Source organism: Camarhynchus parvulus, chromosome 5, assembly GCF_901933205.1.
Source record: "Camarhynchus parvulus chromosome 5, STF_HiC, whole genome shotgun sequence".
NCBI lineage: Eukaryota > Metazoa > Chordata > Aves > Passeriformes > Thraupidae > Camarhynchus > Camarhynchus parvulus.
The window spans coordinates 56,747,430-56,774,617 of record NC_044575.1 but is presented as its reverse complement, the minus strand read 5'-3'; the positions used below and the strand labels follow the sequence as shown (position 1 = coordinate 56,774,617).

The 27,188-nt window shown below is 50.0% G+C and overlaps 1 protein-coding gene across 1 annotated transcript in view; it reads left to right on the top strand.

Moving 5' to 3' along the window:
- Positions 1–27,188, top strand: part of DAAM1 (dishevelled associated activator of morphogenesis 1) — a 93,537-nt gene that overhangs the window by 65,371 nt on the left and 978 nt on the right. Inside the window, 20 exon segments of the mRNA XM_030948901.1 lie at positions 1,485–1,818; positions 2,942–3,052; positions 3,178–3,281; positions 3,682–3,748; positions 4,087–4,204; positions 4,319–4,457; positions 4,791–4,849; positions 5,178–5,365; positions 5,668–5,780; positions 5,782–5,971; positions 6,065–6,172; positions 10,152–10,181; positions 11,477–11,580; positions 17,002–17,086; positions 17,860–17,966; positions 20,571–20,659; positions 20,974–21,142; positions 21,857–21,964; positions 24,873–24,933; positions 25,560–25,691. Of these exon segments, the coding sequence (XP_030804761.1) occupies positions 1,485–1,818; positions 2,942–3,052; positions 3,178–3,281; positions 3,682–3,748; positions 4,087–4,204; positions 4,319–4,457; positions 4,791–4,849; positions 5,178–5,365; positions 5,668–5,780; positions 5,782–5,971; positions 6,065–6,172; positions 10,152–10,181; positions 11,477–11,580; positions 17,002–17,086; positions 17,860–17,966; positions 20,571–20,659; positions 20,974–21,142; positions 21,857–21,964; positions 24,873–24,933; positions 25,560–25,691 (2,416 nt within the window).

Genomic DNA, 27,188 nt, shown 5'->3' with positions numbered 1-27,188 from the left:
AAATTTTCCTTTGTGCTGAACAGAATGTAAAAATTCCTTGAAGATTGATTTTTTTCCCCAAGAAAACAGCAATTTTTATTGTTCAGCTAGGACCTTTGTTTCAACTCCTCTTGCACTTTATAAGGGAATAAAGTCACATGAATCTTCAGGCTTTTATGAAATGGAAAACACTATTTGATGGGAGGATAAATGAAGGCTAGGATGCTTTCTGAATGTGTCTGTAGCTTTTCCTAATTTCATTTTCTCTGGAGTCTGCATGCACACTTTTGCAACACCTCAGGTGCCTCAGGTTGACATTTTCTGATGGGAATATGTTCCATTGGGAAGTGCCTGACCTCTTTTGGTTATGGAAGAAACAAATTTACTATTTCTTGCAAATACCTTTCCCTTTTCCACCTGTGGTTAATGGTAAGAAATTCCCAGGGTCTGAGGTGAGCATCTGATTTCTGTGGCACCTGGACCTTGTGGGTGCTGGCCCCTGCAGTGAGCAGGGCTGCTGGCCAGCCAGGAAACTTCATAAAATCCTTAAAAGTGATGTTTGAGTGTTTTTTGAGGGATGCAGCAGGCTCTGTAGAAAATTTTACCTGTTGGACCTACCTCTGCACCCAGGGAAGTGAACACCAACTTTCCTGTTGACTTTGGCTGGAAGAAGAGCAGCTCTGAAGCAGAGAAAGCAGTTTTCCCCAAGCCTGCAATTGCTCCTTTTGTTGCTACCCATCAGCATGGCTTGTTTTGAATTAAAATCATCCCAGTGCTGGGATGTTCTTGGCTCGTTTGCCTTCCCAGCCTTTTGCCAAAGCAGAGGACACCCAGCCTGGGTGGCACTGGGCATGGGGGCCCTACAATGCCTCAGCAGGGTGCAGGGCTGGGTCTGCCTGCCCTGGTGAACCTGCCTGGGCAGTGCCCTGTGTTTGCTGTTTGCTCTCTGTTCAGTGGTGTTGTAAATCATCGTAAAAATCAGAAATCCCTTAACACTGGGAGCTGTGCCTGAGGGAGGAGAAGGGTGTGGATGGTGAGGCAGAAGAGGTGACACTGAGGTGTCTGCAGCTGATGAGGAGGTGACTTCAGGGCTTGGGATCTTCTTCCAGTTCAAAAATTGTCTCAAAACTCAGGTTGGTATTTTTTGCAGTGTGACTGCAAACTTCCAACCTCCATCCTGAGACTTGTGTTGGTGGCTGGGTTAGCTGGTTCTCTTTGAAATATCCTCACTCTGAGGAACCTTGTGCAGGTAGCACAGGCAACCAGGCTCCAATTAAATCGATTTTTACACCCCCCATCCCTGTGTCTGGGCCACAGGAGTCCTTCAGGCTTTCTGATGAAAGTATATTCCATGAACAAGTATACAGGATGGTTCTAGGTGTACATCAACAGACTGTTTGGGGGTAAAAGGCCAATCATAAATGAATAAATAATTAATAAATAATTGAATTAATTAATAATTAATTTATAAATAATTATAAAGTGAAAACCCCCTTTTCTGGCAGGTTTGTGACCCGCTTCATCGACCTGGATGGCTTGTCATGTATCCTCAACTTTCTCAAAAGCATGGACTATGAGACGGCCGAGTCTCGAATACATACCTCGCTCATTGGATGTATAAAAGCACTAATGAACAACTCCCTGGGCAGGGCCCACGTCCTGGCCCACCTGGAGAGCATCAATGTCATTGCTCAGAGTCTGAGCACAGAGAATATTAAGACAAAAGTGGCAGTGCTGGAAATCATGGGCGCCGTGTGCCTGGTTCCCGGGGGCCACAAGAAGGTACTGGAGGCCATGCTGCACTACCAGAAATATGCCAGTGAAAGGACTCGTTTTCAGGTAGGTGGGTGTGCTGGTTTTGGTTTGGTAATTTTGAGATTTTTACTAATTTTGAGATTTTTTTACTAATTTTGAGGTTTTTTTTTGGTTATTGGATTAAAGAGGATGGTGGGTTTGGTGTCGGTTAATTATTGGTGTGTTTACTTCTTGTTGTGAGGTAGGATTAGGAGAAAGGTAAAGCAGGTTTAAAACTTTAAAAGGGTATAAAGAAAAATTTATTAATAGTAATTAAAAAGAAAAAAGGTAGTAGGAATTAAAATAAACTCTTCAGAGCACTTCACTCCAAAACCTATTTTTTTCTTATTGAAAATGAAAAGAAACAAAACCTAAAATTTCTAGTCAGTTTATTATTTCTAAAATAGGTTTTTTTCAGTTTACTTAGGGAGATAAGTTTTTTTTTGTTAATGTTGTGGAGATTTTTTTATCAGAGGGAAAATACAGTTCTTTTGTGGTTTCTAATTTCTTCACTGATAACAGTTCTTTGGGGAATCCTGTTACCATGAAGTCCCTCCTGTCTTCTACAAGTTTTCTTACAGTTTGTTGATGGGTTATGTTGATTTATGGGGTATTGTTTTAAAGATGAGTTGTTTAAAGCTAAAAATTTTCATTATTTATTTCTAAATAAGTTCCTTTATTTCTAAATTTTCTTCCTTGGGAATGAAAAGTTTTACATCACTGCCCTAGATTTCCTCCATTCCAAACCACAACAGTGGGTCTCCACTCACCCCTCAGCCCTTGAAATTCAGCATTCCTGACCCTTTCTCCTCCTGAATATCTAAATGGCAGCTTGCAAATGTTTTGTTATGGCTGTTTGGAAGTTGAAAAATCCAGAATTACCCCAGAGCTGTGTCTGATGAGATCTGCAGCCGAGCAAGGAGGGAGGAAACAGTTATTTAAGGTGAAACCCACCAAAAAAAAAAGGCTTGTTTGTGCAGGTTCCCTGGGACCAGAGCTCTGCAAGGCTGCAGCATTCCTGGATGGGCTGGTGCTGGCCCACATGGGTGCTGGGGTGGCCAGCAGCTGATGGAGCATCACCAGGAGCTGCTCCTGCCCGTGTTCCCTGGCTGTTTGGGCAGCACTGGGGCTGTCACAGGGCACTGACCTGAGCCCTTGTGTTTGGCAGACGCTGATCAACGACCTGGACAAGAGCACGGGCCGGTACCGAGATGAAGTGAGCCTCAAGACAGCCATCATGTCCTTCATCAACGCTGTCCTGAGCCAGGGGGCAGGCGTGGTGAGCACCAGGGCTTGGCACAGGGAGGCCTTGGGGTGTGCTTGGGGGGTTTATTTTATTTTATTTCAGTGAACTTTCTGAGGGTGTGCGCCTTGCTGTGCTGAGCCCACACCTGTGCCTTGCAGGAAAGCCTGGATTTCAGACTCCATCTGAGATATGAATTCCTCATGCTGGGCATCCAGCCAGTCATTGACAAACTAAGGCAGCATGAAAATTCAACCCTTGACCGGTGAGTAGGGACCCCCAGCACATTTGTGAGTTTTGTCTGCTGCCCTTGCTTCAGGTGTTGGCCTGGAGTCACACCTCTCATAGAAATTCCTTGCTGTCTCCAGAGAGGGAGAAGAAAATCCCAACATGGTTTTGCTGCATTCTAATGTAGGGTTGAGCTGGGGAGGATGTGCCATCAGGGGATGCTGTCAGCCCTCATCCACCTCTTCTCATCCCAAAAGATTCCTTGCACATCCTGTAGTGACTAGGAAGTCAGAGCTGAAGGTCCCTTTGGTATTTCAAGCCCTCCCAGTGTCTGGTCTGCTGACAGACCAGCTGCCTGTAATTTATTAATTGTCACATTTATATCTGCTTTTAACAGGTTGTTCTGGTTTGGTTTTTTTCCCCCTTTCTTTCCTCAGGCACTTAGATTTCTTTGAAATGCTTAGAAATGAAGATGAACTGGAGTTTGCCAAAAGATTTGAGCTGGTGAGTACGAATGCTGCTGATGCAGACATGGCACTCAGTGTCATGGTTCATTTTAAAAGAGTGGTCAAAGGGACAAAGAGTGGTCTTCTGGGTAAGATGTGGAGCTTGGAAATCTTTTCTGTTGCCCTGTTCTTTGCAACATCTGTCCTAGAACCTGCTTGAGCCCTTTTGTGCTTTGCCTGCCCAGCAGCTCTGTTTGCCCCTCGCAGGGCAGTGAGGCCAGTTTGTCTGTCAGTTTTGGGGTGAGGGTGGCTCATGGGGTGTGCAGCTGAGACTCAGGGATCAGGAGATGCTGTTGTGGCTGCAGTGGCCTGACCTTGCCTGGCTCCTGCCCACAGGTCCACATTGACACCAAAAGTGCAACTCAGATGTTCGAGCTGACGAGGAAGAGGCTGACGCACAGCGAGGCGTACCCGCACTTTATGTCCATCCTGCACCACTGTCTCCAGATGCCTTGTGAGTCCCAGGAGAGGCCAGGAAAGCCAGGGCTTGGTTGTGACACTGCTTGTGCCCAGCAGTGTCACAGCCTCCCCTTTGCTCACGTCAGTCTGTCCCCTTCCTTCCCTGCAGATAAAAGAAGTGGCAACACCGTCCAGTACTGGCTGCTGCTGGACAGGATCGTGCAGCAGATTGTCATCCAGAGTGACAAAGGGCAGGACCCTGATGCCACTCCCCTGGAAAACTTCAACATTAAAAATGTTGTACGAATGTAAGTGCTCAAGGGTCACTGTTCCTTGCTGGTCACTGTCACACAGTGATGTTCCAGCATCCCTGGAGCTGTTGGCTTCCCAGGACTCACTCACCCCACCTTAGCAATGAAGCCCACCCCTTTTGTTAGGCAGCATTTGCAAGTAATATTTGAGATTTAGGAGTTTTTCTGTGTTCTCTGATGAATTTTATATAACCCTGCTGAGGGCAGACACAGCAGAGCTATTAGTTTGGAGCCTTAAATTCCACTTTCTCAGTCATGTTCCTTGCTGGTGATGGTCTCCTCTTTGCTGTGGTAGGATTGTCTCATGTGCTACATCTCCTCTCCTTTTAGGTTAGTCAATGAAAATGAAGTGAAACAGTGGAAAGAACAAGCAGAAAAAATGAGAAAAGGTGAGTAGTGGAGGAATACACAGTGTGAACTCTAACCTTGGCTAAGCAGTTACCATACACATGTATTTATATGTTTATTTATACATTTATCTGCAGGCTTTATTGAAGGGCTGAAATAGTGTCATGCCATGGGGCTGACATGGTAAATGGGCAAAGCAAATAATATTTTTGATGGAGGGGCTCCAAATGGGGTATTGAGGCACAGCACAGGCTCCCTTTTGCCAGCTGCAGCTTCTCTGCAGGGCAGAGTGGGGTTTAGCCCCCCGTGGGCTGCTGTTGGCAAAAAGGAGTGTTTGTCACCCAAAGTGGTCTCCTGGGGCTGTTTCAGAGCACACAGAGCTGCAGCAGAAGCTGGAGAAGAAGGAGAGGGAGTGTGATGCCAAGGCCCAGGAGAAGGAGGAGATGATGCAGACGCTGAACAAGATGAAGGAGAAGCTGGAGAAGGAGTCCAGCGAGCACAAGCAGGTCAAGCAGCAGGTGGCAGATCTGACAGCACAGCTCCACGAGATGAGCAGGGTGAGACCTCAAACCAGTCTGTCACCCCCTGCATGTGCTGTGGGGTGATTCCAGGAGGCTCAGCTGCATGGGAGGGCTGAGAAAGAGGCTTGTTGGAAGAGCCACCAAGGTGTCTGTCCCTAGCGATGGGCTGATTCTGCCTCTCAGCTGCATTGAGCCTCAGTCAGGAATGTTGAAGTCTGTGAATGCTTCCTTTGTTCCCTAAAATTTAACCAAATCAATTAAAAATCAGCATGGGGGTATTTCTTAGGTGGTGTTCCCTAACTCCATATGACCAGTCCCCATTCCTCTTTCTCTCCCAGAGGGCAATCTGTGCTGCCAGTCCTGGAGGACCTCCCATGGCACCAGGAGCACCTGGGGGCCCTTCACCTTCTCCAACTCCCGGCTCCCTCCTTCCCCCTCCACCACCCCCCACTCCCAGGGGGGTGTCCCCCTCCTCCTCCCCCACCACCTCCTCCAGGTGGTCCCCCACCTCCCCCTGGCCCCCCACCCCTGGGGGGGCTGATGCCTCCCCTTGGGGCACCCCTGGGCATGGCCTTCAAGAAGAAGAGCATCCCTCAGCCAACCAACGCCCTCAAGTCCTTCAACTGGTCCAAGCTTCCAGAGGTAAGCTGGGCAAAAATTTGGGCAGTGATGCTGGAGGTGATGTGAGGGCAGTGGGTGAGGACCCCCACCTACAATGCTCCCACTGTCTTGCAGAACAAGCTGGCAGGCACCGTGTGGACCAACATAGATGACACAAAAGTGTTCAAAATCCTGGACCTCGAGGACCTGGAGAGGACATTCTCAGCCTACCAAAGACAGCAGGTAACAGCTGGCCCAGAGTGGGCACACCTGGGTGAGGTGCCACCACTATGGGATCGCGTGGTTTCGCAGGTGGTCCCAAAACACATCTCCCATCATTAGTTCATACCAAAGCCATGTTGGCCAGATCAGCTCCATCTGCTTTGTCCTCCCATCCGTGTGCCAGAGCCTTGCTGTTGAGGCAGCTGTTCATGGCTCATGTGCCTGATTCCACACACCTGACCACGTGCACCCTGAAGATGGATCACCAAAAAAACACACACAAAAAAAAAAAAAAAGAGACAGGGAATATTATGAAAATAACCCCCAAATGTGGCCACAGTTGGGTAATATTTTTGGATTGCTCCTAACAGCAACTTCTCCATGTGTCTGAATTGGGTGGAAAATTTCTATCCCTCTCTGGCCAAGAGGGACTAAGTTTTGCCCACATCTACCATGGGTGGGTCTCTTCTTTTATTTTTGTAGTGAGCCAAGAGCAAAATGTGAGCTTTGAACAAATATCCCAAACCAAAATAATGTCATCGCAGGCAAAACTCTCTGCTTTTTAATCTCCTGCTCAAGCACTGTAGCCCCAGTTTGGAAGGCATCAAAGCACATGAAGAAAATTAGACATTTTACCCCAGGCAGGGTGAAAACGGCAAAAGCAATGAGTGTTTCAAGGAGGCAGGAGAAAAAGCAAGGAGAGAGGCTGAAAAAGGATGTTCACCTGCTGAACACCTGGCTGTGTTGCTGGGAGGAGAGAGCAGCTTGTGTGCTTTGTGCCAGGAAGGAGTGGACCAGACCCATAAGCTCATTAGGCAGTGTGAGAGTTTAATCTGTTCCAGAGGCTAATTGAGGGAGAGATCAGGGTGGATTAGAGCAGGGCAAACATCAAGAGTAACCCACCAGCAGTACGTGCTGCCTGCCCCAGTGTTTTGGGAAGAGGTGACCACAGCAATGTCTCTTTCTCCTGGCATTCTTTGAGCTTGACTCATTCCTACTGCAGGGCATGTCTGAGGACAAGGGATGGAAATGGAAGAGGAGCAAGAATAGAAACCTGAGTGTCAGCAGGATGGTTTGCCCTCGGGCCCCAGCCCATGAGTCACCTGGTGTGATGAGGATTATTGCCAGGCAGGAATTTAAAAATAATTTGGCTTGGCTGAGGTCCTGCTGGGTGAAGTGGCTGGGTAGGTCTGGGGCCAGGAGGAGCGGGGAGATGGCGCAAGGAGAGCTGTGACATGGGATGAGGACCAGAAAGGAGCTGAATGGAGGAGCCAGGGGGCTGGGGTGGCACTGGCAGAAGATGCTGTGAGAGCATCTGAAAGGCAGATGGGAGAGACAAGGCAAAATCCCACCTGTGAGATGCTGCTGGGGCTGGAGCTGCCCTTGGGGCCGTGATGCACAAGTTCCTTGTGGCTCACTCTGTGTGAGTGGAGCCATGGGACACATCTCCCTGGGCCTGAGGGCTGTGTTTGTCCAGCTGGGAGTCCCCAGGGTGCTCCCAGTGTTAGTCCCAGGATGGAGAGGGGGTCATGGCTCTGCAGCCAGCACCAGTGTGTGGGGTTGGGGGTGCTCCATGAGATCAGGAGAAGTGGAGGTGGTTGAGTAGGAATGCTCCCTGCCCATGGTTGCACTAGAGGTTCTTTAAAGTCCCTTCAGCCCCAGCCATTCTGTGACACATGCAAACCACGGGGCTCTGTGTACATGGAGGGGGGCTGGGGCAGTGAACAGCCTGTCCCTGAGGCACAATGAACTCAGAATAATGGTTTCACAACTCCCAGCATTTTTGAGCTCCAGCAAAACTTGGTTTCTGTCACGAAGAAGCAAGGGAGGAGCAGGGTTCTCCCTGCCTGTTCCCTGTCTTGGGCCACTTGCTCAGTGGTGATGCCTCTCCCTTGTCCTGGATCCCAACAGCCACAGGACATGGGGCATCAGGGGCTGCCTGTCTGCATGCCCCCAGACAAGGCAGAGCTCTGGAAATGCCTGCTCAGGGGGTGCATTGCTGTGGCCCTGCCCCAGCAGGACTGGGGGGCAGCAGGCAGAGGTGTGTGCAGTGCACAGAGCTCTCTGACCCCCCCGGGGTGGCTGCTGTGGGGCTGCCTTTGCTGGGATTTGTCTGGTTTTGCCGCCAGAGCGCCTGGGAATCCCAAAGTGCTGCACAGACCCGAGGCTTTAACCATGTACTTAATTTTAAGCATCTCTTTAAATGTTTTTTCCCCACATCACAGGCTGGGATGTAAATGCAGGCTGTTAGCTGAGCTCTGCAGCTTTTGGGAAGGGCCCTTTCCATGTGGGGAGGACAGGAACCCTCTGGGCTTCCTGGGCCTCATCCCTGCCTCACAAGGCTTGAAGCTGTGAGCAGAGCATGCAGCCTCCCATCTCTGCAGATGTCCCTGTCCCCAGAGAAGGTCTGAGCCCTGCAGCTGTACAGAATACCAGCATTTGTAGGAAAGCAAACAGGAGATTTTGGCTGTGGCATGAGAACTGGCAGCAGGGTGTGGCTGTAGTGATGGAGAAAAGCAAGTCCAGGACCATCAGGGCTTGAGCTACACGGGGGTTTGTGCCTCTGTCAGGGATGTCTTGAGTCTTCCTGGGGGCAGAGGCTGGGGGTGATGTTGATGAGTAGCAGTGACACAGCCAGGGCAGTTCTGGCAGGTCCTGCAGCAGTGACTGATGTAAAAGAGTCAGGGCCAAGTGGAAAAAAATATGTGTTGTTGAACCAGGGGCTTAGCAGTGAGCTGGGAAAGAATTCATCTCCCAAAAAAGGATGAAGGAAGGAAAGGCTCCAGCTCCTCCATGCAAGGGAGAGTGACCTGCACAGGGGCCAGGGACAGCAGGGCTGGGAATTGTTTGTGGGGATGGTGGCAGCACATTCAAAGCTGCTCCTCCTTGCACCATCGTGCAGCAGGGGCTGGATCACAGTTCCTGTGAGGGAGAGGGGCAGGGATGAGGCTGGTTTGAGGCCTTTTTGTAGTGAACCTTTTCTCTACCCTAGTGCATGAGGAGCTCTCCCTGTCCCGGAGCAGGGCATTGCAAAGAAAGCCACCATGTCCTCCCTGTCCAGCAGCCTGGAGCAAGTCTGAGCATCGTGGGGCAGGTCTGAGGGTTGAAATGGAAGGAAGAGCTCCTAATTAGGGAGCAGTTAAATGAAAATAAAGATACCCATTGCAGCTTGTGGGTGTGCTTTGTGCATGTCCCACAAATGAGATTGCTGGGTGGAGATTGATCAGTCAAACACTGATCCTTAGCCTTAACTGAACCAGAGACTTTTAGCCACAAGATTCTTGATCAGCAGAGCTCAGCCAAGGGGATGGGGAAGGAAAACTCCATGTGTGTGTGTGTGTGTGCACATGTGTGTGGTGCCAGCTTTACTGCACCTGCTCCCAGCCTGCTGGGGAGAGCACAGCCAGGTCTGGGGAGGGACATGCTGCTGGTGGGCACTGGGGCCAGGCTGCTGAGCCCTGGAGAAGCAGGCAGGAGGAGGAGGAGGATGAGAACTCGAGGGGAAGCATGTTGCTGTGGCCAGTGGTGAAGTTTTGCTGCGGCCAGATTTGCTGCGGGATGCGCCTCTCCTCATTTCCACTCACCAGCCCTGTTTTTCCTGGCAGTCCCATTGGCATTTCAGTCCCTCAGATGTGCAGGAACCAGCAATTTTCCTCCAGGCACGGCAGGCTGAGCAGTGCTGTGCCTTTGGGCCAGTAGCAGGGCTTGGCCAGCATCCTCCCACCTCACCCCGTGTCCCCTGCTCACCCCTGTGCACGATGTGCCTCGGCCTGATCCCTTCATGGAGCCTCCTCTTCATCAGCTCTGCCCTCCTGCACATCCCCTAACCCACATTTTCACCTGCATCACCCCTGTTTTGGCACTGGCACCCCCATGCTGCCAACCCCCCCCAATACTGCACGTTTCCCTTCTGTGTGCTTCAGTTCCCTCTGGTTCTGCTGAGATCACTGAACTGCATGTGTTTTTACTGCCTTTTTCCATGCTTCTGCTATGGCTCTAGGACTTCTTTGTGAATGGTAGCTCCAGACAGGTAAGTGAGCACCTGCAGGAGTGTGGTGGTGTGGGGCTGGGGACATGGGGACACGTGGCTGCTTCTGAGGGGGGTTCATGTGGGACAAGCGGGGTTGAATCGGAGAGGTGCAAAGATCACCAGAAGGAGCAGCTTGAAAGTTGGGGCTGGGGAGGCTGGTAAGGCAGGACTCACCCTCTCTGCTGTCTGGCCTGAGGTTAAAGCCAGTGTCTGAGTCCAGGAGTTGGGTTTTTAACTCCACAGAGAAGCTCCTACCCCTGAGCAGTTTTTGTTTTCAAAAGATGGGAATAAACCCACGGGTGGAAGCTCTCTGCTTGGTCAGAGCTGGCAAGGCACAAGAGAGGGGCAGCTGGTGCTGGGTGACCTGGGGCTCATTTTCCATCACCTGCCCCTCTTCCCACTTCTCATATCTGCATGTTTTCTTAGTTGAAACAAGAAAATGAGTAAAAAAAATGGTGATTTCAGTGCTCACTCTCAGCCCTTGCAGTGGCCATGTGCCAGGTCTCCTATGCTCATGGATGTTTAGTGTGGATCTGTAACGTTCAGGACCTTGCAGCTCCAGATTGTGTTCCTTTCAGGGGGATTAAATAGCCAGCTCTTAATTGATTAACCTTACTAAAATATGCAATATGGTAAATTAAAACCTGGGGCAACATGAACTCCTCGGGCAGCCCTACAAAGCTGCTGTTATGTACATCTGCCCATTTGCCCACAACCACAGTATTGTTACTCATCTGAAGGTGTGTAAGCCACGTAGGAGATACAGGTGCTTATTCCATACCAATTCCTGCTTTCAAATCCCTTCTTTTGGGAGGATTTCACTGAAAAAGCTGCTGGTTGCTTTTGCAAGTCTGAGAGAATGTATTAGCTGGCTCAGGAGGACTGATGCATGAAGGGTGATCACAGATGTTTGGAGCAGGGGTGAGGAACAAGAGCGATGCTGAGTGTGTGCAGCAGCCCATACTGAAATCCTCCATGCCAGGGTTTAATGAAGTATCACAAGTATGTATGCTGAGAAAGCCAGCCTTTATTTATTCAGCAGCTCCCCTGTGTTTGCAGATTTTTAAATCTTCCCTGTCTGAGAAAATATTTACATTTCTAACCAGTGGCTTCAAAGCCAGCTCTGGTTTATGAAATGACTTTCTGTGTTTCAGTCACAGGCGAGGGGTTTTACCCATAACCTGTGGTGCCACTCCTGATTTATGGGGGCCCACTGTGTATCACACTGAGAGTACTAAATGTCCTTGCTGCTCCATGGCTCTTCTCCAGGCTTTTCTTCTTCTTCTTTTCTCTAGAAGGAAGATGCCATCGATGACACGTTGAGTTCCCGGCACAAAGTCAAGGAGCTTTCTGTCATAGATGGCAGGAGAGCTCAGAACTGCAACATCCTCCTCTCCAGGTAGGGTGAGAGCCTTGCTGTGGGGTGTGACAGTGTTCACAGGGGTCCCAGGATCAGGGAAGAGACAAGCCTCTGACTCCATGTTTCAGAAGGCTTGATTTATTATTTTATGATATATATTATATTAAAACTATACTGAAAGAATAGAAGAAAGGATTTCATCAGAAGGCTAGCTAAGAATAGAAAAAGAAGGAATGATAACAAAAGCTTGTGTCTCGGACAGAGTCTGAGCCAGCTGGACTGTGATTGGCCATTAATTAGAAACAACCACATGAGACCAATCACAGATGCACCTGTTGCATTCCACAGCAGCAGATAATCATTGATTACATTTTGTTCCTGAGGCCTCTCGGCTTCTCAGGAGGAAAAATCCTAAGGAAAGGATTTTTCATAAAACATGTCTGTGACAGTGGGGGGATGCTTAATACCCTGCCCTGAGTGTGCTCCTCATCCCTGGCTGATGACAGGAGCCAGTGCAGCAGGAGAGCAGTGACACCTGAGCCCAGCTATAGCCTTACAGCCTCAGGGTGGGGTGACTGGAGGGGGGACAGTGCCATTCAGTGGGTACGTGGCAATTTGGTGTCCTTGGAAAGCCCTCAGGGGGCTGGGATAGCCGGGACAGCCAGGGAGCTTTCACAGGAGGTGGAAGGGGGTTGATGTCACCTCTTATCTTTCTCAGCCTGGATTTTGTTTGCTCTTTGCTGGTGGTTGAACAGGGTCAGTCTGGGCTGGGGAAGTGCTGGGTGTCAGCAGGAGCAGCACTAATTCAGCCAGGACCTTGCTGCCCACGTCTGAATTTTGGGAAGGGGATGTTCCCCTCTTACAGCTGCCCTGGTGGTCTGACAGCCTCCCTCCCACTCCTCACCAGGCAGGCTCAGCACTGCTACCAGCAATTTAATCTGATCTCCAGATGGCTGCCAAAATTACTAAAATTGCTTTGGCAAGATAAACGACACCAATAAGACTGAATTTCCTGAGAAAAGGGAAACCAGGTTGTGGTGGTCTGAAAGGATGAGCTGTCAGTGTAGCTACTTGTAAAAAAACACCCAAAGAACAGCAGAAAATGCCACTTGTTTCTGACTCACCAGGCAAAAAATAAACCCCCCATCAGTAAAATTTAAAAATATTCACTCTGCTGTCTGGAGGCACAGAAGCTTCTGTGCCACCCAGCACTGGCCAGGATGCAGCAGCATGGCTGGCAGGTTGGCTTTGCAGCAGAATTCAGTATTTTCCCAGCCTGTGGGTTCTGTCTGGGTCTTCCAAGTGGAGATGGTGCCTTATTTGGGTGGGTACCTCAGCCCCTGGTGCTTGTCCCAGAGGTGGCTGGCAGCCTGTGGGCAGTGAGTGCCACGGCATCTGGGGGTAAAGCTGCCCTGGTTTTGGCTGGCTCTGCTCTGGGCTGCTTCTGGGGATTTTCGTGCTTCCTAGCAGTCCAAATAAAAAAGGGTGGTGATGAAAGGAGAGTTTAAAGCAGGCAAATGAGTGTGTCTGTGGCAGGCAGCTATTAGCAAGTAAAACGATGGGATTTGGGGCTGAGCTGCTCCTGGCATTCGTGGGCTGAGCGTGGAGTGGGTTTAGGTGTGATTCAGCCAGAGCTTTCAGTGTATATTTGGAAGTTAAGCACACAAATAGGTCCTTCAGTGGGAAGGGGACAGACCCAAGCACTCAACTTCAAAGGCATCTTGCACATCCTACTGAGTGAAGGTCTCAATTTCATCTCACCAGCAAACCTTTCTCTTCCAAGAAAGCAGTGGCTGGAAATGAACTGCCAGTAACTAATCCCACAAAAAGGGCAGCATGGAGGTTGCTGCCTGCCTGCCTCTCCCTGTGGGCCAGTTCCTAGGGGAGAAGCAGGATCAGACTTGCCCTGCAAGGTGGTCCTCAGGCCTCTGTATGGCTTTTCCCAGCCCCATCCTCATGCAGGGATGGATGTGTGGCTTTGAAGTTGCAGTGGCTTGCCCCAGATGCTGCTTTGGAAGTGCTTTGGAGTTCATCCCATGGTACCTCCAGGACCACAAATGAGCTTCTCTCCCCAAAATCCCTTTGGGTGATTTGATGCCAGGTGTCTCAGAGGTGATGTAGGGATAAAGCCCAAGCATCCTTTTAGCATTCTCAGGTCCAGCTCCTGCATCTCCACCAGCAGACTCTGTGTATCACTGGGCAAACCCTTCTGCAGCTGCCCATCCCAAAGCTGGCCAGAGCAGTGGGTCCCTGGTCCCAAGGGTTCCAAAGGGACTGCTCTGGCAGCTGGGCTGCTGCTGTCCCACCTTGCATGGCCACCGTGGGGCTGAGCAGACTTTCACATGTGAAAGGACCTGCAGGCTTGGCCCCTGCTTTAGCCCAGACATTTGTGAGCTCACCAGGCATTGTCTGGCTCGCAGCGTGGAAAGATTGCAGCCACTGAGATACTTTATCTCTCTCTGTAGATTTATTTTTTTGCCTGTTTCCCTTGCTTTGGGAGAAATTACTGCGCAGTGAGATCACTGGATTTTCCTCCAGCTTGTAATGCAGCACAAGAACATTTTTAACACTTGCTTTTTCCTCCTGTTCTTTGGAGAAGGCTTTGCTGATGTCAGTGCCTCACCGTGTCTCCCTCTGTGAACCCACCACGTCCTTGCTTTTGCTCCCTGTGCATGGGTGTGTATTTTTAGTCCTGCTTTCTGCCAGATGCAAACCCACCCCTCTCTCCATCGTTTTCCTGCTGTGAATGGCTCATTTGATTCCCCTCTCCCAGCGAGGCGACATGAGGCATTTTTTCCCCCCTCAAAATCAATGTGGCTTTTCAGGGAGGGCGCGTCCCTTTCCTGGCAGAATTTGTTTTTCCCCTTCACACTTATTACATCCTCCACGGGGTCTGACAAAAGCAGCCCGGGCTGGTGAGCTGTCACCTCTCATTGCCAGGCTGCTGCCTCTAAATCCCTGTGACAGCAAGTCCTGTGACCCCGTTCCTCTCAGACGGCTCGCCTTCGACAGCTGCTGCCAACAATGATAATTATTGTGGTTATAGATAAGCTTCTAGCTTTCACTGGCCCCTTTCCCATCAAATTGTCTGAGAAGCTGTTTTCTTCTCGCTCTCTGCTGATGCAGAGAGCAGGCTCTTGTTCTTGGCACTGGATTGTGATGATTCCTGAGAAAAGTTGGGTTTGTTTTTTTTTTTTTGGTCCAATCTCTTTCTTTTAAAATGCATTTTTATTGTTGACTGTGCTTTCAATGAGTAAGGGCTTAGAAAAGTCACCCTCGTCTTCCCCCACCCTCCTGGAGATGAGCATGGTACTTCTCTGTGCTTTTTAGGGGTTTGCTGTGGATGAGGAGTAGCTGCCTAACCACCCCTTTCTCCCAGGAGCATTTTTGTCTCCCCAAATACCCAGATCCAGCCAATGTCTGCTTTTCATCAGGGTAGAGACTGGTGTTGGTGGTCTGAGCATTCCTTTTTCTGCTTGGGTGTAAAAGGAGTTCTCCTGCAAAAGGAGTTTCATATCCCACCTCGGATCATGTCCCATCCTGGCCACTGCCATTGTAGGGGACAGGCAGGGTGACCCCAGGATGTGGCTGCTTGTTGCTGCAAGCAGCAGAGGGGATGTTTTCTAAGAATTCTGGATTTGTTCCTTTTATGATGACCCCAACAATTGTCTTGGCCTCTGCTCAGTGCAGTCTTTGATCTTCCTCCCCTGGCTGAGGTAGATTTTAATTCTCTCCTGAATTACCAGGCCCTCTCTAGGGTGCTCCCTTGAGGAGGAGGCCAGAGAGGACTGAGTGCAGGATGAGGAACATGGGCTCATAAGGAATGGAGAGTTACTTACCAGGTCTGTGAGATGCACCTGTCTCAATAAAGCTAACCCTTCATTCCAGTCTTGAGCCAAACCCAAAATATTCCAAGCCAAACCAAGCTCTTGCTGCCCTGGCCTTAGAGACCAGAGCCCTTCCTGTATCAGCTTTAGCTCCCAAAAGCCAACTCCACAGTCTCAGTCTGCTCCCTGCAGAGATGTGGGGGTGAAAAACACCCTCCTTGTTTAATTACTCAGGGTGATCAAGTCAGCTCCCCATCTTCTGTTTGATCTGCTGGTCAGGTTGACTTCCAAGGTCTCACATCCTGCTCTAGGGTGTGTTTCTGGTTTCAGCTCATTCCTTGGAGCCACATCCAGTGTTTCAGCATCACTTGGCAGCACTGATCACTGATACATGGGGTTCCTCAAACAGGTCTTTTCAACTCTGTGGTTTTTCCCTGCGTGCAAGTACAGGGAATTACATTTTTTAAGCTGGGTCTGTTGCAATGGCTTTAACCATGACTGCACACCAGGAGAGAGAGAGAGAGAGAGAGGATGTAAATGGAGTTGCAGGAGTTTCTGGGCTTTCCCTTTATTTAATTTAGATTATTTTATAGACCACAATGCAAAGAACCAAGAAAAATACGTGTGGTTTTGCAATCAAAGTCCTTGCAGGGAGCGGTTCCTTGCAGTCAAATTAAAGTGTAATTAATGGCTGCTGCAGCCCAGGAGGAGCTGAGGGCGTCTCTCCATCTCTCTGTTGCCTCAGCTCAGTGTGGGCTGCTGGCAGAAAGATCCCTGCCAGGAAAGCCCAGCCTGGTGGTGCTCGCTGTGACACAGTGGCCTGTGGTTTTGGAAATCTCCAATTTGAGGCTGCACCTTCAGTTCCTGTTAGGTGAGGTAGAGGAAGAAAAAGGTGGAGGAGAGGCTGGTTTCCAGCATCTTACACTTCCAAGAGCATTGAATCCCCACCCCTCCAAAGAAAACCAAACTGATGGGTTTCCTGGGATGCTGAACATCCGCTTGTCCAAATTTTGGATTTCTTTCTGATTTTTTCCTAGAGGAAGACTCCAGCCAAAGGTGGTCAGAAAAAGTGGGAGAGACAATGTGTGAATCCAAGAACAGCAGTGGAAATTGGCCAGATTTTCCTTAAGAGTTGAGGCAGTGGGTTCAGGGGCAGTGCTGAGCTGCACTCCTAAGCCTGGGCTGGGCTGTCTTCCCTGTGGGAATGTAACCTCAGTGGCCCTGTGGCCTTTGGGGGTGCTGGAACTGCAGGAGCAGCATTGCTGTGGGCAGGAGTTACATCTGAAAGTTGGATCTTTAATGTACTGCTTACAGTCCTTACAGAGAGTACTGTTAAACAGGGAAATAGGGAATGGCAGCTGCAGTGTGGGGACAGGGAATTGGTTTGGGGGGATTTGACCCCCTGTTTGCAGCAGGGCCAGGGCTGCTCTGTGCTGTGCTGAGCCTTGGCAGAGCTTGGTCCTGCCACATTTCCCACACATCCTCCTTCATAACACGCTGGATAGAGCTGTTTGTGATGCTGCTGCTGGCTGGGGGTTCAGCTGTTCATGCTGCACAGGTGTGTAAGGAATCTCTCCTGAGCCTTCCCTCGCTGCTGGGCTGGGAATAACTGTCCTTTCCCTCCACCTCCCAGGCTGAAACTCTCCAATGACGAGATCAAACGAGCAATTTTGACGATGGACGAGCAGGAGGACCTCCCAAAAGACATGCTGGAACAGGTGGGCAGCGAGTCTCCTGCTCCTCTGTGGCTGCCTTATGCTGGGACAGAGCTGTGCAAAGTGCTTGGAGACCAAAAGCACAGCTTTGAGTGTGCTGGGCCCCAAATTATTTACCTGCCACGTGCTGAAAAACCACACGGGTGGGCAGGAAAGCAGCTTGGTTGTGGCATCAGTGCTGGGAGCAGCATGGCCCCCATGTGCCATTCCTGTACCTGGATCTGCCCTGGGACCCTGAGGTGGGGCCATTTCGCCTTTTTGTGGCTGCAGCTTGAAGTTTGTGCTCAGTAGTGGTTTATTTTTGAAAGGTTTGACAGTGTTTTTGCAGTCCTCAAAAGGGGAATCCCATTTTCACTCCCTCTGAATCCCTTTGGAGGCATATTATTCACCTGTCCTTAAAGCTGAGCTGGTAATTGCACTTTGAGCAGAGATGTGGGAGGATTCATTTCACAAAATTTCCATCTGCTAATAAGTAGAGTTGCAGCAAATGGGAGTCCCTGACTGACATCTCCTCTGGCAGAGCTGATGTTGAAACCTCCTTGGAGCAGACTTAATTCATTTGTTGTAAAAGTTGAGTGATGGCAGGGCAGAGGCAGGAGACACTGACGCGATGGAGTAACGTGAGGAAGGTCACAGGGACAGCAATAACACTTATTTCACAGGTGCCTTGGGGTCACTGCTGAAAAGGTGTTAGACTCAAGGAAATAAATCACTTTTTAGCTCCTGAAAAAGTGTGCATGGATCTCGTATCCACTGCTGTGCTTTTTCCTGTCCAGCTCCTGAAGTTTGTTCCTGAAAAGGGAGACATTGACCTGCTGGAGGAGCACAAGCACGAGCTGGACCGCATGGCCAAGGCTGACCGGTTCCTCTTCGAAATGAGCAGGTTGGTGCCTCAGGGGACACAGTTTGGCCTTGGAAATGGGCAGGTTGGTGCCTCAGGGGACACATTTTGGCCATTGGGAATGAGCAGGTTGGTGCCTCAGGGGACACAGTTTGGCCTTGGAAATGGGCAGGTTGGTGCCTCAGTGTCTTGGTTTGGAAAGACAGGAGTCTGCTGAGGAAGGCAGGAGCCTCCCCTGAAACAGAGAATGTAAACCCTCCCCACCCCTCCAAATTGCTGTAAATTTTAAATTAAGGGGCTCTCAGGCAAAAAAATATGGGAGCAGGAATAACAGTTCTTTAATAGGGAAGAAAATAAAAGGATAAAATAAACAATGCAGTCCACTAGAACAACACTGACAGAGTCAGAACCCAGCCTGACACCCTGTGGGTCAGGGTGCTGGCAGCAGTCCCATTGGAAATGTGGCTGCAGCCCTCCTGCAGTGTCAGGGGTGGTTCTGCTGGAGCAGGGATCCTGTAGAAAAGGGTGTAGTCCTCCTCTGAAGATCCAGTGGAAGAAGAGGCAGCTGCTGCTCCTCTGGGAAATCCAGTAGAGAAGCTGTGCAGTTATTCCAGGATCTCCAGATTATATCCAGGTAGGAATGCTTGGCTCCTCCCTCTGGGCTCACATCTCCCAATGGGATGCTGTAGTTCTTATCAGCCATGCAGTGACATTCAATGGCTGTTATCAGCAGATGTCCCCTCCCGAGGGAGGAGTGATTGTGATCACTCAGAGAGAGAGATAAGGCAAACTGCCCACTGACAAAAGATAATCTGCCGTACAGATGGTAATGGAATACATCTTGCCTTGCAACCTGGAACACTCAGGGGACACTTTTTGGCCATTGGGAATGAGCAGGTTGGTGCCTCAGGGGACACATTTTGGCCACTGTCTGCATGGGTTGGTCAGGAGGTGGCTGTTCCATGGAGCCTGTGTGGGAAATAAGCCCTTCTTACTGTTTTTCACATCAAGAAATGAGTGGGCTAAGCAGACAGGAGGGCAAGCAAGGTGCTGCAAATTATAAGGATTATTTGTGATGCTCTGGTCCTAAACTCAGGGTTATACTCCCATACAAGCAGCAGCTGGACAGAGCAGGGGAGAGGGATGGGGAAATTGATTTTTTGGTGGTTCTGGGTCGATGGTTGGACTGGATAATCCTGAAGGTCTCTTCTGACCTTGATGATTCTGAGATTCTGTGATCTAACCTGGTCAGGTGGAAGGTGTCCCTACAGGGCAGAGGGGTTGCAAATAAATGATCTTTCAGTCCTTTCCAACCAAAACTATTCTGTGATTCATTGTGGCCCAGGTGGGAAGTGCTGTTAGAATGATAACACAATGCTCCTTTCCCTTTCATCCTAATGAGTATTCAAGCCTTATGTATGTACATTTTGTCCTGCTGTGTGGATGAGTCCCACTTGTCACCTCAGCACTGACTCATCTCCAGGGCTCCTGAGACTCTATGAGACTGAAAGGAAATGTCATTTCTTCCTGCTCCTGGTAGCAATCATTTAAGACTGAGGAGTCTTCGGGGATGAATAACCTTATCTATTGCATGCACATCCTCTAGAGGTGCTGGGTTAAAGTCTTGAAGCTCCTTATTTGAATTGCACTGAGCTCTTTGAATTTCTTAGCTGAACTTCAAGCCAGTCACTTGTTGGCAAGGTCAGTGAGTTTTACAATCAGAGATTGCACTGGGAAATCAAAAATAGAAATGCTCCCATCCTCCCTGAGCAGTGCACCGAGGATGGGCTGTGTACTTGCTGAGTGTCACAGGCAGGCAGGATGGAGCTGTGCAGCTCAGACCTGAGCCCTCAGGGCTCACTGACACTCAGAATTAGCTTTTCTATCACAGGTCACCTTTCTTCTTCACAGGCTCTCACCCAAGTGCTGCTCCCATGCCTTCATCCTTTGGAAAGCACAATGTGCTGATGCAAATGTTTTCCTTGATTTTTAATTTTGCCTTGTGGTCTGTAACTGAGTGTGATGTCTTTGTCACCTCTGATTAGTACAACAGTGCAGCTCATGGCTCTGTGTGTGAGCGTGTCTCCCGTGGGTCCCTGGTCCTGGTGACTCAAATCAGACTGCCACGTGCATACAAGTGAGATCTTGGTTAGCATAAACACCACTGACACGAGCAGAGCCATCACTGACTTGCCCAGGAGAGGGCCTTTCCAGCCCAGTCCATCATTCTGATGACCAGGAGGTCCAGTTTCATTAGTTCTGGTCACAGGTGAGCCTCTCTCCAGCTGCAGCTCATCTCAAAGCCATAGGGAGCCCAGACCTCATCAGCACCTTTGCTTAGGAGTGGTTGTGAAAGAACTGTTTGTTCATACCAGTGGGGTGTAAAGATCCACTTGCTGAACCTGCTGAGTTAAGGGGATAGGCTTAAGCACGTACTCAAAAACCCACGGGGATCCACCCCAGGACAGCTGTAGCTTCAGTTGTCATTTTTTCCCATCCCAGCACAGTTTCAGGGAGAAGAGGGGTCATTATTTTTTAATCACCCTGGCTCAAGAGTGCTTTGTGAGCACAGCTGTGAGCAGTGGAGCAACAGAGCTCTGCCTGGAGCAAGCAAAGCTCAGCCTGCTCCTCCTCCTTGTTTTCCAGGATAAACCATTATCAGCAAAGGCTGCAGTCCCTCTACTTCAAGAAGAAGTTTGCAGAGAGAGTTGCAGAGGTCAAACCCAAAGTGGAAGGCAAGTGACAAAGACGTGCTTAGGGACTTTGTGCCAGCACAGGGATCACTCCCAGGAAGAGCATCCTCTGTGCCAGGATGAGCCTGGATGGAGCTGGCAGTGATGGGAAGGGAAGGGAAGGGAAGGGAAGGGAAGGGAAGGGAAGGGAAGGGAAGGGAAGGGAAGGGAAGGGAAGGGAAGGGAAGGGAAGGGAAGGGAAGGGAAGGGAAGGGAAGGGAAGGGAAGGGGTTGCTGGTCACTCCTTGGGGGTACTGAAGGGGTTGCTGGCGGGCTCCTGTGGCAGGGGGTAATGTCCCACCCGTCTCTGCTTTCAGCCATCCGTGCTGGCTCCAAGGCAGTGCTGCAGAGCAGCAGCCTCCAGCAGCTCCTGGAGGTGGTCCTGGCCTTTGGGAACTACATGAACAAGGGCCAGAGGGGCAATGCCTTTGGGTTTAAGATCTCCAGCCTCAACAAGATTGCAGACACCAAGTCCAGCATTGACAAGTGAGCAGCCCCTGCCCTTATCCTTGGTACCATCCATGTGCCCCAGGGGTGTTGGGGGGATGCAGGGGTCATTAGCATTACCTCTGGGACATGGGTAGGTGGGAGCAGTCCCCTCCTCCTGCTGCCCAATTTGGCACACCCAGTGGTGTGAGTGTGCATTATTTTGAGCAGGACAGCTTTCAGGGAAGCCAAACTGCAGATCAGCACAGCAATTGATGGGGCCTTTCCTTCCTGGGCTGGCTAAACTGCAGCCAAGGCTGATTAGGATGATCATCTTTCAAGTGCTTTTTAACCCCTTTGAAGATGCCAAGAGCCAGAGAAAGGGTTCCCAGGGGCTTTTCTCCACAGGAACTCCCTCTGCCACTCTGCCATGCTGATGCAGCCATTGCCTGGTTTGCTTTACCCTGCTGAGCTCTGTTCACAGAGCAAGAGGAGCTGGGTCAGGTCTCAAACCTGCCTGGTCTCATCCATCAGTAAAGACAGTGGAGAACAAGAGCAGTGATGCTCAAGTCACCTCCCCTGGGTTCCTCCTGTAGAGAGCCCTTCCTTGCAGGGACCAGACCCATCCCATGTCCCCACACAGGAATCAAGCAGCATCCTTGCAGAAATCCTCAAATAGCTCATTACCAGGGTTAGGGTTTAACCAGGGGTTTTGGCTGAACAATGAGCCCCTCAAGATGCTGCCAGACTGACCTCTCTGCTCCTCTCTCCTAGGAACATCACCCTGCTGCACTATCTCATCACTGTCGTGGAAAAGAAATATCCCAAAGTGCTCCGCCTGCACGAGGAGCTGCGAGACATCCCACAGGCAGCCAAAGTCAAGTAAGCAGGGGTTGAGGTGGCACTTGGGCAGCCCTGGGAGCACCTCTCCCCTCATTTCAGCCTGCTTTGCCATGTCAGCTCACCCTCCTGGCCAGATCCTGGCTGCTGGGCTGGGTATCCCATGCCACAGCCACGCTGGCCCAGAGCAGCCCAGCACTCAGGAGCAAACATCACCTGGAAGCTTTAAATCCCAGCCCTTTGCAGTGAAGGCTCTAAACTTCTGAGCTTGGGGGAGGAGAGCTGCTTGGAGCAGCCGCTTCCTGTTGTTATCTCACCACAAAAGCATTTAATTAATTTCTAATGGTGCATTAAGTAATCTGGGAGGAAGCGGTTGCGGTGTGGCTGCAGATAAAGGGCAGCTGTTTATCCTCATGTGCCAGGGAGGCTCTGCCTGCAGCACAGGCAGGACCAGGCAGCTGTGGGAGGGGCTCACCTGCATCCAGATCCTGCCTGCCTCTTGTTCTGCCAGCATGGAGTTTCTGGGCTTTGCAACCAGATTTTTAACCCTGCCCAGTGAGCTGTTGGGAAGAGGCTGCCCCAGTTCAGCAGAGCCCTTAAGCACAGCCTGAGCCTTTAAGATCAGGAGGAATCTGCTGTTCTGTTGCTCTGCAAAGCCCTCAAGTATGTGCTGAAGTACCTCTGAAATCAGTGAGGCTCTGGTTTGGTTTTAAACTCCAGCTGGAGTTTATGGGCTTTGATGCTTCAGGGATGTGAGCAGCAAAGATCACAAATTTCTGCAGCCAGTTGTGTTAGCTGTGGACATGAAAAGGGGCTGAAACTGCACCTCTTTAGAGAGGATGCAGCTAGAACAGGTTACCCAGAGAAGTTGTGGATGTCTCCTCCCTAGAAGTGTTCCAGGCCAGCTTGGATGGGGCTTGGAGCAACCTGGGATAGTAGAAGGTGTCCCATGTGTCTTGGAAAGACAGGAGTCTGCTAAGGAAGGCAGGAGCTTCTCTTGAAATGGAGAATATAAACCGCCTCCACCTCTCTGAATTGCTATAAGTTTTAAATTAAGGGGCTCTCAGGCAAAAATATGGGAGCAGGAAATAACAGTTCTTTAATAGGGAAGAAACAAAATAAAAGGATAAAATAAACAATGCAGTACACTAGAACAGCACTGACAGAGTCAGAACCCAGCCTGACACCCTGTGGGTCAGGGTGTTGGCAGCAGTCCCATTGGAATTGTGGCTGCAGCCCTCCTGGAGTGTCAGGGATGGTTCTGTTGGAGCAGGGGTCCTGTAGAGAAGGATGTATTCTTCCTCTGAAGGTCCAGTGGAAGAAGAGACAGCTGCTGTTAGAACAGGTTACCCAGAGAAGTCGTGGATGTCTCGTCCCTGGAACTGCTCTAGGCCAGCTTGGATGGGGCTTGGAGCAAGCTGGGATAGAGGAATGTGTCCCATGGCAGCAGGGTTGGAACTGGGTGGGCTTTGAGGTCCCTTCCAACCCAAACCATTCCATGATGCTATGAAATATACATGGAGTTTACAGTGGCTTGAAGGTCTTCCAAGCTTCAAAGGTCTCTTGAAGGGAAGATGTGACTAGGCAGAGCCAGGATCCTCATGTATAAAATGCAAAAATAATCATCATCCAGGGGTTGAGCACAGTGACAAGACAAATCTTGGCATGCAGGGAGGAGTGTTCTTCTGCCAGAGCGTGGCTGGGCACTGGAACAGGCTCTCCCAGGGCAGTGGTCACAGCTCCAGGCCTGACAGAGCTCCAGAAGGATTTGAACAATGCTCTCAGGCACAGGATGGGATTCTTGGGGCTGTCCTGGTGTTGGACTTGGAGATCTTTGTCAGTCCCTTCCAGCTCAGGCTATTCCATGGTTCTGTGGGTGTGTGGTGCTCAGTTTGTAGGCATCAGCTGAGGGCATGGCTGAGCAGGACATGCTCCATGCTGGTGCAGCCTCTGGCTTTCCCATGCTCCTGACCTGCAGCTGTTGCACAGACACACGTGTGGGAAAGAAAACGCCTGCACAGAGGGTTTCTTCACCCCCCTAAACTTTTATCATTTCTCTCTAAACTGGACACCATATGTAACATTTGGGTTTGGTCCAATCCAGAGCAAAACCAAAAAAGTTTCTAAAGCTCAGGAAAACCCTGAATTCCCCCCAGTCCTGCAGCTGTGAAGCAGAAATTGCTGCCTCTGTCAATCCCACCAGTAGTAATGAACTGCTGGAGCACAGAGCTCCCAAAACTGCATTTTCCCAGACTAAACCTGCCAGGAATGCTTGCCCCATGACCCAGCATCAGCATTTCCAGGGACCCCAGCCCTCGCACAGACACCCCTGGAAAGGCATCAAGCCTGTGGTCACTGAGGCTTTGTGAGAAAGCTTCCCCTAGCACAGTAGTGGTAGAAACCCATAAGCACTTGAATTTGAAGCTCATCAGGGGCTTGAGCCTTGTGTAAACAAAGGCAGTGCCAGACGTGGTGATTTATTTTGATTTCTCTATATTTGGGCTGTCTCCCTTTGTGAAAGGCTCGCTGCTCCTCTGAAGGATGCTTTGCCTGGTGGTCACCCAACCATGGTACCCTGAGTAACTCTCCTCTGTGCACTGGGACAATGATCCTATCTTGGACCTGGAGACAAATCCGTGCCCAGCAAGGCACTCTCCTGAGCCATCCTTTCACTTGGAGAGGGCTGGAGGCTGCTGAGCTTGCTAAACCTGGGCAGTCCCCTTGATTGAAAATACAGAAAAGTGCTTTGCTTTGAAACAAGCAGCTGCAGCCACTGTGAGATAGTCCCAGCTTAGAGGCTGTCAGCTGATTTGCTGCTTGAGACACGCTGATCTGCAAAAAGGAGGCAATGTGGGCAGGGTTGGGGTCTTTTCAGTGGGAAAACCACGGTCAGAGAGCTGTAGATTTTGCTGGGAAAAGCTGAAAATTAACATCTTGCTATTTCCAACAGCATGACTGAGCTGGAGAAAGAAATAAACACTCTGAGAAGTGGCCTGAGAGCAGTGGAGACTGTAAGTATTGTTTAAATCAAGTACAGTCCAACCTGGCTCTGAGCAGCACTGCATCCCTCCTTGGGGAGGCAGGCCAGGGAGCTCCCAGTGAAGCTGCTTTTATCTCACATCCTGGAGATGTGTTTGCCTTTCCTTCCTGCCCTGCACGTGTGCCTGTCCTCTCAGGGCTGTTCTGGCACTGAAGTTACCATGTGTGATTAGGCACACTCATGGTTTATGTCCAGTACATCAAGGGAGGCTGAGTAAGCCTAGTGATGATGCCCAAGGAGGACCTGTGATGTGCTGCTGAGGAGTCTCCCCTTGGCTGTAAAAGCACTGAGGGTTGGGGAGCACTTCTGCAGCACAGCTGGAGTGGTGATGAAATGGTGGAGGTATCCCAAAGGACTCCCTGTCTTGCTGAATTATCCTGCTTCCATAAGCTTTCCTGCAGGATTTGGCTTAAAAGCTTACTTCAGGCAGTGTAATCCAGGGTGTCATGCATGGCAGGGGGAGCAGCAGTGGTGGTGCCAGCAGAACCCCTGGCACTGATTCAGGCACACTCCCAGTGACCCTACCAGAGGCCAATGGTATTTGTGTCCCTCATCAGCCAGGGCCTGACCAGATTTACCTTTTTTTCCCCCCCAAAGGAGTTGGACTTCCAGAAGTCTCAGGTTCAGCAGGCAGGTGACAAGTTTGTGTCTGTGGTCAGCCAGTTCATCACACTGGCCAGCTTCAGCTTCTCGGACGTCGAAGATCTCCTGACGGAAGCAAAAGAGCTGGTAAGGCCACAAAGTCCTTGAGATCTGAGCAGCTTTTCAGCCTCACCTCTTTCTCCCTGGCTGTACCCAGCTGGCATTGTCCTTCTGACCCATGCTTGGGCATTACATGGACCTCCCTGAGGCCGTGGCTAACCCAGGCCACCCCTTTGGCCCTGCTGGTGGTAACCTGGCAGAGATGTCCTCTGCAGTGAGTTAGGAGTGGTGACAAATGCTCTGCAAAGTGTATCATCTTCTGCTGATGTGGCTGGGTCTGGAGGAGAAGGTCTGGTCGTGGTCCCCAGCATCTGTGGAAGTCCACTCTGAAGCAATTTTCCATGGTTCTTGGAAGGGATGGGCTATGTGGAGTGCTCCAGCTCTTTGCTTTTTAAACACGTGTCCAGAGTCAAGTTGTGTTCCTGTTTTCTCTTAGGAAAGCAGAAACATCCCTGTTTTATAAACTTTATATCACATGAGGAGAGCATTTTCAGCCTTCCCTCCCCCCCCAGAATCTCTAGTAACATGGCAGAGAATTGTAATATCTTCATTAAAATCAGCAAGATTAACCTCAATTATATTGACTTATATAGTGGCACTTCTCAGATTCCTCCCTGCATCTTGAAGTGTTAAGGCTCTTAAATAAACAAAGAAATAAAAATGCACTAAATGTCTTTTGAAGAGCCAGGGGCACCCCTGCAAATAAAACTAAATCATACAGGCAAGGCTTTAAAAATGTTCCTCTTGGTCTACCCTGCAATATCAAAGCAACTAATAAATCTGTTGGTGCTTTGATTTTGGTTTTTCTTTTCTTTTAAGCGTGCTTATCTCCAGAATGTGCCTTCACAGTTTTAACAAACTTGCTGTGCACAAAGAGTCTCCTTCAGACTGGAAGTGAGAACAAAGAGTGTCAGTCCCAAGGACAGCTTGGGGGCTGCTTGGGGACTGGGACATGTTGGCAGATTGTGGATGTCCTGTCCTGACCTCTGCTATGGCCTCATTCGACTCCCTCACATTAATGGTGTGCAAACAGCTCAAGAGGCAGGAAAACTCCCTTATTTCCCTGCCCAGGGCTGTGCCTGAGCCTGGGCAGAAATCTCTTTTAGAAGTTTCACCAACACATTTGGTTTCAATAGCAGAGCATGTGGCAATGATAAATAATACCCCAAAAATACTTCAAAGAAAAACTTAAAAGTGCAAGTTTCCCTTCCCCTGCCGTGTTTACTATTAGTTTTATGTCTTCAGTCCCACAATATTTTGCTTCCTTGTTTTTACTGCTGCTTAGTTAATAAAGTGGAGCTGGGGCAGGGGAGGCTCAGCAGAGCCAGAGGCAAGATGGGGAGAGGGGGCTTGATAGTGATCCAGGTCTTACAGGGCAACAGGTAACACATCAGGTGATTTATTTCAGCTTTAAATCAAGGCTTGATGAGGCAAAGCCCTGCTGTGTCCTGTGGCTGCTGGAAGTGTTTCACTCTGCTCCATCAGGTTGAAAGTTTCACCAGTCCAGTGGATTTATCCAAAACT